Raw genomic sequence first — 12,898 nt, 5'->3', positions numbered from 1 at the left:
ATCAAAATGCTCAGTTTAACGACATGGCGGTCAAATTATATCAGAATGCTCAGTTTAACGACATGGCGGTCAAATTATATCAGAATGCTCAGTTTAACGACATGGCGTGGCGGTCAAATTATATCAGAATGTTCAGTTTAACGACATGGCGATCAAATTATATCAGAATGCTCAGTCTTTTTGAAAGCAATTGAAATTGCTACACATAACTGACCCTAAGGCGAGTTAGTGGAAAATATATTTTGGGTAATAGGAGACATGGTTTGATTTTTTTTTTTTGCCTCGAGAAGCAATCGAAATTGCCACATAATTGACCCTAAGGTGAGTTAGCATTCCGTCATAGGCAAAATATATTTTAGGTGATCTGGCGCCCATATGGTTTTTTTTACCAGATACTTTACCCTAACTTTTGCCTGTGAGCCTCGAAAGGTTTTCTCACAGCGGGGATCCCAATTTTGCCTGTGGGGTTATACCACAGCTGGGAATTTTTTGCATTTTTACCCTTGAAGTCCAATATGGACAGTCAAGTCTGCTGGTGGCTCATCTTTTACCTATATTATCTAAAAAAATTAGATAACATGTCCTCCACTTTTTATACATAATATTTCTTTAAGAAACAGCCGTTGATAAGTGGCATTGGCCTTTCATCTTTGGCGTCAATTAATTGGTAGGCACCGCCTTCATAAGCTTTCTCCACCACATATGGGCCTTCCCAATTTGGATCAAACTTCTTCCCAGTATGTTTATTGATTATAATCGGTCTGCGAAGAACGAGCACCAGCTCCCCAACACTAAAGGTGCGGTATCGGGTGAGCTTATTATATGCTCTCGCCATCTGGGCTTGATATAGCTCCAAATTTTGCTGGGCAGTTAACCGAGTTTCATCCAATGCATCTAGCTCATCAAGCCTTAGTAGAGCATTTTCTTCATTTGTTAACTCGTGTTGAACTGCTATTCGTAATGAGGGCAATTCAACTTCTAGTGGTAATACCGCCTCAACACCGAACACCAAAGAATAGGGTGTTGCTTGAGTTGGCGTTCTGTATGTGGTCCGATAGGCCCATAGAGCTTCGATGATCCGCATATGCCATTCCTTTTGATTTTTGCCGATGATTTTCTTCAATAGCTTTGTCAAAGTCTTATTAAAGGCTTCGGCCAATCCATTAGCCCTTGCATTATATATTGAAGAATATCTCCAATCAATTTTATGTTGAGTGGCAAATCTATTGACTTTGAAACTCCTGAAGGCAGTTCCATTGTCAGATATAATTCGCCTTGGAACTCCGAATCGATATAGAATATTTTCTCTAAAGAATTTGACGATATCATCTGCTTTTACTTCTCTTAGTGGGATTGCTTCAACCCATCTAGAAAAGTAATCTGTAGCAGCAAGAATGAATTTATGCCCCCTGGAAGATGGCGGATTGATAGGTCCTATCACATCTGTTCCCCACATATCAAATGGCCATGAGGCGATTGTAGGATGCAAAGGGTTTGGATGTCGATGAATGAAGTCACCGTGGATTTGACATTGATGGCATTTTCTAGCATACATCATACAATCTTGTATCATTGTTGGCCAATAATATCCCAAATGTTTAATTTTGAGGCGCATTTTTGGCCCTGATTGGTGCGCACCGCAAACGCCCGAATGAACTTCATGCATGACTTGTTTAATCTCATTTGGTGATAAACATTTAAGCCATAATTGATCATAAGATCTGCGATAAAGCTGATCATTAACAAATACATATCTCATTGCCCTTTTCTTAATTTGTGCCTGTCTCGACTTTTCCTCTGGCAACTTATTATATTTGAGAAAGTCGATGAAAGGTTCCCTCCAATCATCTTCTATATCGATAGTTGCGACTTCAGCTTCCTTTGTATCTTTTTCTGGATTTAAGTCAGCCGGGGACAATATTTTCCGATTCCGTATAGTTATTTGGACTTCATCCATAGTGGGATCGGCAAGCTCTTTAGCCAATCTAGCTAGGGCATCGGCTTTTCCATTTACAGCCCTGGATACTTTTTCTATTTTTACATATGGAATTTTCTCCATAAGATATTTTACCCTCGTCTGATATTCGACCAGCTCAGGTTTATGTACTTTAAACTCCCCTTCAACTTGGTTGATGATTAATTGGGAGTCTCCGAAGATATGCAATTTTTGTATGTTCAACTGGATTGCAATTTCCAAACCAGCAACAAGGGCTTCATACTCAGCCTCATTATTTGTGCGGGGCTCAGAAAGGGCTAATGAGTATCTTAAAATGCCTCCTTCAGGTGTTATAAAGATTAACCCTATCCCGGCCTTAATTTGAGGAATATTTGGGCTGAAAGCTGGTTGAATTGAGGACGCGCCATCAAAATACATTTTCCAATAGGGTTGGTCGTCCGTAGCAAACATGATGTGCTCATCGGGCAAATCGCAGACCAAAGGTGAGTCATCTGGAATTGGGTGCGCAGCTAGGAAATCAGCAAGTGCTTGACCTTTGATGGCTTTCTGTGGCACATAAGTGATGTCAAATTCCAGCAGTATAACAGCCCACTTTGCCAACCTTCCAGTCAAAACTGGTCTTGTCATTAAGAATTTAAGTGGGTCCACCCTCGAAATTAAGTGGATTTTATGCTCCAACATATAATGCCTTAATTTCTTAACGGCAAATATAAGGGCTAGACAGTGCTTTTCAATTGGCGAGTAAGAGTTTTCTGCCCCCACCAACATCCTGCTGAGATAATATAAAGCACTTTCCTTTCCTTCTTCATTATTTTGAGCAAGGAGTGCACCCAGCGATCCTTCAAGCGCAGCAGTATATAAAATTAATGGCCAACCATGGATAGGGGCAGCAAGCACTGGGGGACTTAATAAATATTTCTTAATGTTGTCAAATGCTGTTTGACAATCATCATCCCATATAAAAGGCGCGTCCTTTTTCACCAATTTGGAAAACGGTTTAATTCTACCAGATAGATTTGATATAAACCTTCTGATATAAGCCAATCTTCCTTGAAAGAATCTTAATTGCTTCAAATTCTTTGGAGGTGGCAATTCCATGATAGCCTTGATTTTTGCCGGGTCGATTTCAATTCCTCTATGTCTAACAATAAACCCGAGGAATTTGCCCGAATAAACTCCAAATGCACATTTGAGAGGGTTCATTTTCAAATTATATTTTCTTAATCTGGTGAAAACTGTTCTCAAGTCTTCAAAATGATTTGCTTTATTCACAGTTTTGACCACCAAGTCATCAACATAACACTCAACAACCTTGTGGAGCAAATCATCAAAAATTATCGTCATAGCCTTTTGATAAGTGGCTCCTGTATTTTTCAGACCAAAGGGCATAACTTTATAACAGTATATGCCAATTGGAGTTCTAAAAGCAGTGTGTTTTTCGTCCTCGGGTGCCATCTTTATCTGGTTATATCCAGAGGAACCGTCCATGAACGAAAACATCTCGTAACTTGAAGTATTATTGATCATTAGTTCGGTGACTGGCAGTGGAAAATCATCCTTTGGACATGCTTTATTTAGATCTCGAAAGTCAACACATGCGAATTTGACCATTCTTCTTTTTCACTGGGACTATGCTCGCGATCCAGTCAGCATATTTTTCTTCTCTGATGAACCCTGCTTCAATAAGCTTCTTAGTCTCAGTTATGATCTGTTCTTCTAAGTCAACTCTTGTCCTTCTTGGAGCTTGTTTAATTGGAGCCACATCTGGACTAATGGCAAGTTTATGAACAGCCACACCTGGATCTAAGCCAGGCATTTCTTTGTACGTCCAAGCAAAGCAGTCTTTATATTCCATCAATAGTGCTTTCAACACATCTTGATCTTCTTCTGGAAGTAATGCACTAATATAAGTGGGTCTTCGATCCTCTTCATTACCCAAATTTATTTCTATAAGCTCATCAACGGTGGCTTGCCCCCCCGTCTTCAAGCTCTTGTGGAGCATCTTTTAATTCCAGAAGTTTTGCTTTCATTGACTCGATATCCTCATCCTGTCCATATCCTTTATCGTGATCATAGTGCAGGTGTGTCGTATAGCACATGAATCATTATAGGTCATCTCTGTCATAGGAGGTGAGGGATTGAGCTGAACTTTCTCAGAAGAGCACTGAGATTTATTGGACACCTGGGTAGATTGATGATATCCTAACCCTCTCGTGTGTACTGTTCGCCCATTCGGAAGCACAACTCTTTTTTGCGGTGGATTCCACATTTTCTGAAAAAATTTTCGACTAGCTCGTGACCTTCTAACAGGAAATCCTGAGCTATTCATCATGTTTTTGAGATTTTTTGAAAAGTGTGCTGGAATATTGACATCTTCATATATTTCCTCATCAGAGTCATCAAACTTGATAAGATCAGAGGGTTTGTAATCATCTGACTTATAGAAAAGGATCCCCTTCTTTATTTTTTCTTTTTCCCTAATTTTCTCAACTCGAGGAGGTACAAAGAAGGTTTTTAGATCATTCACTTTTGCTGGCTCATTTATGTGAAGAGATTTTATATGTCCATATGGAACTCTAGTAATAGTTAGAGAATCCTCAATCAATTCAGGAGTTCTTACGAACATATTTGACTCGGATGTCAAGAAAATCTCTTCATCTTCTGATGAGTCTTCTCCCCAGGGCATGTTCAACTTGAAAGAAAATGTTTCCAACATTTTTCTTACTTGTTCTTCATCATCAGAATCTTCTGAATCACTTCCGAAGTGTGGAATCACATTTTCTTTATTATCCTCAATTTTTATCTTTCCCTTTGACAATTTTTTATCGCTCTGAACTTTACCCTCTTCGAGTTCGCGAGACAACTTTATATCTTTTTCAGATTCTGCAAAATACCTCGCATCTTCATATCGTATTTCATGCACTCCAAATGGGCGTATATCACCATCAATTCTAAATTCTTCTCCATCCTTAATATATTTCATACATTGATGAAGAGTAGAGGGGACAACATTATATTCGTGCAGCCAAGGCCGTCCCAATAACGCCTTATACGAGGTATCTGCATTTATCACATAAAATTTTGCTTCGGTCCGTAATGCTCCAAATTTTATAGGAAGAATGATCGACCCGAGAGCTCTTTGGCTATGTTGATTAAAGCCTTGGATCACGATTTTCTCCGAGGACAGATGATCGACATTCAGAGCTAAACTTTTCAAAGTTCTTAAAGTCAAAATATTGATTGAGGATCCAGGATCGATTAAAATGTGATTAATCTTATCTCCATCACTCGTCCCAGTCACATATAACGGCCTATTGTGATAAGCAGTTCCCAGCAACATGTCTTCATCAGTGAAGATAACATTGGCGACATGTCTGGCGTATAACGCCTCTTTCATATTCACCTCAGCAAAATGAGCATAAAAGGGCTCGGGATTTTGTAAAGCATAAATGAGTACATCCCGAAGTTCTTTGGACATCATCAGAGCGTCATAAACACTCAGCAAAGCAGACACTTTTCTTAAATGGGAAAGTATGTTATAGTCAACCTTTGATAATCTCCCTTGACTTGATGAAGTCGGTGCCTCTTCATTTATCTGAATTTCTTTATCTTTAAGATTTTGAGGATGTCCTTGTCTTTCTGGTAATACTTTTCCGGATTTCAGCGTGATTTGCAAAGAATCCTCAGCTTCTTTATCTTGCTTAGTATTAGAGTCAGTACCACAAGTAATAGTTTGGCATGTTTCGACTCTAGTCTTTTCAAGAGTATTCAACTTGTTGAGGATCTCTTTCAATTGTTCCTTCATGCTTTTTACCGCCATGGCCACACAATCTATGTTTGTTGCTAGAGAGCGTACATCAATCTGCACTCTCCTCAAATCATTGTCAATCTCAAGAAGACGATATTCCATTCTCCTTGCACCATAATCCCTGCTCGGGGTATTGTATGCTAGCCATGCGGTATCATCATCTTCACGTGCACCAGTAGATTGCCTGACCCTATTCTCTTGATTTACAGAGTCGTCAGATTGCTCTTCAGAGATTGTTATTACTCGACACGACTCTTTGAGCTGTGATTTGTTTTTTCTATGGTCTCGAAGTATCACGCATACATCATAAGCATAACCTCTCGCTCCACACCAACAACAACGCGGTTTCATATCATCGAAAGCATCATAACATGCTTTTCTGAATTCTTCCAGAGTAATGGGTTGTTGTTTCTCAAATCGTGGCAGATGTCTCTTCCATCGTTGACTTTTGGACCCGACAACTGTCGGTTGATCGACCTTTAACTTCGCCTTGTCAACAGTTAGATTCTGCATCTTTTTTCATTGGCGACAATTTTCTAGGGTGTGCCCCCATATATTGTGATATGAACAGAACTCTGTCGACATAACTTTCTTTTTTCCTTCCTTAATTAGAGGTTTATTATTCTGGTGAGCCTCTGACTGCTGGCTTAGAGTTGGTTTCTTCTTCTTTTTCAGCGAAGATGACCCTGCATTTCCTCTCACCGACATTCTTTTAATTTCTTGAGCAATTATGTGTGCTTCATGGAAATTTGCATCGTATTCGGCTTTTGTTGACTTTAATTGCTCCGAATCAACTTGCGCAGTTATGACTCGGCATGTCTCAACTCGACATCTTTTTGATGCTTCAGTAGCATCTGTCTTGAGCATATCTATTATAGTTCTCATTTGAATATCTATGCCCTTTATATCGCCAGTCATACCGTTCATATTCATCTTTATGAAGTTAATATCATTGTGCAGCCTCCTCATTTCTCCCTCCATTCTGATTAAGCGACACTCCATTCTATACAACTTCTTCATTGGATCATTATAAGTTGAAGTGTCGTATAATTCCAAAGGATCAACATAGTATCATCGTTTGGTGTGGAGGTCTGTTGATTTACCCCCAGGGTCGGCGCAGGGCTTTCTGACACGTCATCTGACACGTCATCAGATATTGTAATCACACGGCATGACTCCCGTGTGTAAGAAATAGTCTTGTGTTTATTTTTCTCGTGGCTTGTGCTTCTGGTACTTTGCTTGATATTTGTCCATTGAGAAAACTGCTGTTTTGATTTTCTCATATGTTGAAAAGCGTAACAGTTTTCTAGGTTATGTCCTTTCACTTTATGAAAAGGACAATACATGGGTGTACTTTCGCCGTTAGAATACTGAGAATTCCCTCTTTCTGTCAGTGCCGTTCTCGGACATTTCCCATCCATGTTTTTAGTTTCTATAAGAGGGGTTTTTCCTTTATCACTTCGAGAAGTATTGGGTGAATGCTGATTTGAAGATCGATTTGTAAGAGTCTGCTGAGGGAGAGGAGTAATTTTCATCAATTGTTCCACTCTGGCTTCGATCCCAATCATCATAGAGAACATTACATTCAAGCGTGCTTTCATAACCAATATATTATCATTTACCCTGTGAAAGCTGCAGCGTGTCATTTCTTTTATCTCAGCCAATTGGCTATGAACTTTTCTGAAATTCCTTTCTTGTTCTCTAACGCGGCCAGAAGGAAAAGTTTCTTCATCGTCGCGTCGCGTGGTGATAACTCTGCAAGCCTCTCCCCAAAAAGGCTCTTCTGTTTCTTTACATTCCTCAACAGGAGTTTCTCCTTCATCAGAGTTTTTCTTTTTCTTAGCCTCTTCTATTGCTTTGGAAATAAAATCATGAATCAGAAGAGGATCCCTTTCAGCCTGTTTATATTCTTCCATTGAGTCAATATGTTCCTCAATAGGCCGTTTCTTATGCTGTGGCTCAGCTGGCTCAACGAATTTCTTATTCTTTTTCGCCCGAGCTATTCTGCGCCTCGAATTGGCTGGAGTATTAGATTTTTTGACTGAAGGTATGGGCTTGCCCTCAGACTGCACTTCTGGGTTTAAAGGGCCTCGCCACTTTATCCCTGGAACCTTTTTTAAATATTTTAACATTTTCCGAGTTTTCTTAGATAAGAATATATCCCAAAACTCGGGAGAAAATGCATTTTCAATTCCTTCTATATTTTTCGCACCCACACCAATCATATTGGTCTTTTCGACTGGCGTTTCTGATAATACCGACTGTGAAAGGGTAATTGCGCCGGTTTTATATTGTTTTTCAACCCAGTCTTTGAAAACCCAACAGTCTTCAATTGGATGGCTGATTAATCTATGATATAGGCAATATTTTGGATTATCAGTTTTCCTCACATCCTCTGGCTTCTTTGGCTCAGGCAGTTGAAGACCATTTTTAACAGCATCGTTAAATATTTTCTTAACTTTCTCCCGTTTGAAAGGGTACACTTTATTTCTTCGCTCTTCTAGAGAAGGTGCTTTTGGATTATTGCCCCCAAACATAGGCTTTACAGGGGTCTGTTCAACTACAGAGGTAATTGCCCTTTTACCTTTTTCTATCATGTTCGCGCGGGCCGGTCTAGCCTGTGCCGGTCTAGCCTGTGCCATCTTTGCCTCAACTCTTTTATTATCATCATTTTTTGTCTTTTGTACATTTACTAAGACTTGGGGATCAGTTCTCTCCAACCTAGAGACGTTTGATATTAATTCATGAAAGGTGGAACAACTAGATGTGCACAGAAATGGGGCCATCCAATTATCAATGTTGCCCATAACAAGACCAACAGCCTGGGTCTGATCTAGAGGTTGTTCACACCTTATACTTAAGTTTCGCCACCGTGTGATGTAATCTAACATCGTTTCATCTTTCCTTCGTCTGGTGGCTACCAGATCAGCGATAGTAATCTTATCGCTAACAGTGGCGAATTTTGCTTTGAAAGCTTCTTCCATGTCGGGCCAAGTTTTAATGGACTCATCCTCGAGGGAGTAGTACCATTCAAAGGCTATACCCGATAAGCTTTGTGGAAATTGTCGTAAGAGTAGAGGCCCGTTACTCCCAGTATTTCCACACATGGCTTTAAAATGTGCTAGGTGCTGATCAGGGTTACCAACACCATAGAACATTTTGAATTTAGGGACTTGATATATGTCTGGAAAAGGTATATTATCATATTCTGATAGATAAGGATGTCCTTTCCCTTTTGGTTTTGGGTTTGCCCCCACTACCGTCTCTTTAACTTGAGAAGTGATCAAATCATGAATCTCTTCTTTAGTCAAAGAGGTAGTCTCTTTAGGAACAGTTGTTTTAGTCTGTTCATTAATGACTAGAGGTGCGGGTGCTTCTGTCCGAGCTGGAGTCTTGGTTTGATGCCGTTGATCCTCCAACTGCTTCTGTACATTTAGCATCAAACTCATGACCTCCTCCATTTTCTTATAGAGATTTATGATATCTCTATCTTTCTCATCAACTTTCTTTTTCAAGGATGCGATTATAGCATCCTTTGGATCCCTCGGGAAGAATACAACCTCTTCTTCCTCCCGTGGATCAGATAGATCACGGGGTAAATCATCTTTATTCTCTATATTTTGCGAAGAGCTTGCTTCCTTAGCTCTTGCTTTCTCTTCCGCGGCTTTTCTTGCAGCAGCTCTCGTAAGCATTTGCTGAATGGTTTCAGCTTCGTCAACCGGCTCACTTGACGACGTATGCCCAATAACTCTTACTGTATGAATCTCTAAATTTTCTACTTCAGATTTTTCCTTTTTAATCTGAGCAAGAGTTTTGGGTTTCCATTCAGTTTTTCTCCCTTCATGGGATAGCGTCGATCTTCGCTGCCATTTTGGCTTCTCAATCTTCTTCTCTATGTTTATCCTTCCCTTTGCAGCCTTAAAGGCTTTATATATCCGACTGCAGACAGGGTTCTCGTTATTGTTTCTCGAACGAGAACATGCAGGGCAAGGCTTTAAGTGGGCCATTTCTGACTCTGGGCGCAGAACGGCCGTAGGTGAGTTTTTCCTCACAAACCTCAGGGGTGCATATCGGTTATGGACCAAAACATCAGGTCCAACGACAAACCTAGTAAGTTGGGTTTGTCGAGGCTTCTGTTCCTTGTTCATCTCTTGCCGCTTCAAAGTACGGCGAAGATTTGTTTTGAATGCCTTTGTCATAGGAGACACAACATTCTTGGGGAACGTCAGCCTATTGAAGACTGACGCTTTAGGCGCCATATCAAGTGGCGATGTTCCCTCACTTCGATTTTGGAACACCAGCCTACCTTGTAGCTCCATTCTCTTTGAAGCACTGATAGGCGTGATCCTCTCCCTCACATGGACACGAGAGGGGTTGAGAGTCATCCTCTCCTTCATTGGAATGCGAGGAGGGTTGGGGATGACGACATTCGGGCGCCTTCCACGAGAGGGAAGGCGGGGAACCACAGTCTTAACGGTGTTGGTGCTGGTAGCAGCAGTGAAAGGGGCCATAGCAGCAGCCCTAGCTTCTTCCGGGATGGTGCCGAATTGGATCGTAGCACCGGCAGCTCCGAAAGTGAGGATGGATGCTGGCAGGGAAACCTGACCCGCCTTGATCGTCATCGAGCCCGCAGCAGTGTTCTTAGGTGCCATTTCTCCTGCAAGGGAGTAACAAATGTAGATTAAATATTTACCGTCCAATTCTATTAGCATATCATCGGTCTCAAAGATGGAAGGAGAAGCCATGTCCCACCGGGCGTGCCATTTTGTCTGCGACCACGAATGACGCACCTCGCACGGTTGATCTTATTTTGATTTTCCACCGTGGGGTAGTATTCATGATTCAGATTAATATTTGAATATGTATATGGTTATCAGGTATTGTGGATTCATGGCTTCCAATAAACGCAAGCGTCTATTGTTAATTACCCCTACAAAGTGTTAGGGCACCTTCGATTAAGAGACCTTTGTAATGCTGTGATTGAATAAAAGATGAACATAATTCAGTACGACGGTTGATTGAATTTGATTCTGAACCAAGATATTGATTTGATTGGGCTTCATATGTTTCAGTGCTCAACAATATTGTTCACCCTAAGGTGAAGGATTGATTAAATTCCCTGTATGTGCATTNGGCACCTTCGATTAAGAGACCTTTGTAATGCTGTGATTGAATAAAAGATGAACATAATTCAGTACGACGGTTGATTGAATTTGATTCTGAACCAAGATATTGATTTGATTGGGCTTCATATGTTTCAGTGCTCAACAATATTGTTCACCCTAAGGTGAAGGATTGATTAAATTCCCTGTATGTGCATTGGAATTTAATCAGATTAGATTCAAATTAAACTCTACTTAAATGAATTAGAGTTTGATTTGAACTTTAAATATATGTGATAAAGTCCAATGGGATTTGATTTAAGCTTTCATCCTAGATGTATATGTTAGGATTAGCTCAAATATTTTGGATTAAACTCTAATTTTATATTTTAAAGTCTAGTATAATCAAGCTCTATGCTTATATGTTCGAGCTCAATTAAGTTCACCATAAAGCCAAATATTAACTAAATCCTAATTATATGTATTAGGACTAGTCAAAATTTGATTTAAATTAAACTCTAAGTGTATGTATTAGAGTCTAATTTGGTTTCACGTGAACTAAATCCTAATAACATATGTTAGGATTAGTCAAAATATTTTAAATTAAACTCTAAATGTATATATTAGAGCCCAATTTAATTTCATTTGGGTTCGCCATAAGATGAATTTATGTCCACCATGTAGCGAGATGCGGACCAAATCCTAATTATATGTGTTAGGATTAGCCGAAATTAAACTCTAAATGTATGTATTAGAGTTTAATCAAGAGATGAATTTGGGTTTACCATAAGATAAGATATCAACTAAATCCTAATTTTATAAGTTAGGATTAGTTAAAGTTTAAACTCTAAGTGTATGTATTAGAGTTTAATTTAATTTCATTTATATGAACTCTAAGTAGATATATTAGAGCTCAATTGATTTGATTAGATGGTTTGATCGATTCTAATCAAATATTTAGAATATGACCGAGTTTCCATACGTCAAGGTTAGGCTCTAGTTTCATATGCTAGAGAATCGGGTTTGAAAGAGGTTAGATTGGATTGTGCATGATTGAAATTAGATTTAGACTTTGATTTGATATAGGTTTCATGTATGAATTAATTGGGTTGAGATTTGGGCTCAATATGGGATTTGGATATGGGCTCATTTCGTTTTGGCTCTGGACTTGGGCTCAATATGGGCTGAATTCATTTTAATTTGGATTCGGATTCAATATGGACCAAATCATTTTGTATATGGATTTGGGCTCAATGTAGGCCCGTATGGTTTCATTTTGGATATGGATTCGGGTCCAATATGGGCTCGTATGGTTTGTGTTGAAATCTGGACTTGGGCTAAGTATAGCTTCATGGAATTCAAGTTATGATCCAATTCTATTAAGGATTCATGGTCCAAATTTGGGCCGTGTAGTTGTATGGTATGAATTCAAGTTGAGGCCTGAATTGGATGTGGGCTCGGGCTCAATTTAGGCCCGTGTGGTTTAAGCCTATATTTTCCTTTAGGCAAGTTACAAAATTGGGCCCAGAAATTTAAGCCCATATAATTGCATTCAGGCATGGAATAATTTTGGGCTTATGGATTCGGGTATGGGCTATATTCAGGCCCGTATAGTATGGATTCAGGTTGAGGCCTGAAATTAATTTCTGGATGTGGGCCTAGGCTCAGTTTAGGCCCGCATGACTTAGGTCCAAGTTTTCTTAGAGCAAGCTACAGAATTGGGCTCAGATTCAAGTTTGGGCTGATCCTGATTATGCTGAGCTTGAGTTATGTAACTTTAGGAGAGTATGGGCTTGTTCCAGATAAGATTTTCAGAAGGAAATTATTTAGAATTTGAGATCAAAATATTTAAATATATGGTTCATAATCAAATTCATCACAAATGCACTTTTTTATTTGTCAAATTCTCAGTTATGAATAACATAAAATGTCCAGTGCGATTGGTCTAATTTGACCAAATCGAAAGATTCAACTTTGGATAGAATCAAAGAGTTCGATTATTTTCGAACATTACATTGTTCTTCCAATAAA

The 12,898-nt window shown here is 39.5% G+C and overlaps 1 protein-coding gene across 1 annotated transcript; it reads right to left on the bottom strand.

The window, feature by feature from the left end:
• Positions 1–592: 592 nt before the first annotated feature.
• Positions 593–3,959, bottom strand: LOC109704980. Its single transcript, XM_020225742.1, is given in 2 exon segments — positions 593–3,554; positions 3,556–3,959. Coding segments are annotated over 2 exon segments (3,366 nt in total).
• Positions 3,960–12,898: the final 8,939 nt, after the last annotated feature.

The sequence above is a fragment of the Ananas comosus genome, unplaced genomic scaffold (assembly GCF_001540865.1).
Source record: "Ananas comosus cultivar F153 unplaced genomic scaffold, ASM154086v1, whole genome shotgun sequence".
NCBI classification, from domain to species: Eukaryota; Viridiplantae; Streptophyta; class Magnoliopsida; order Poales; family Bromeliaceae; genus Ananas; species Ananas comosus.
The sequence above is the reverse complement of the archived record's forward strand: the minus strand, read 5'-3'. Positions and strand labels throughout refer to the sequence as shown.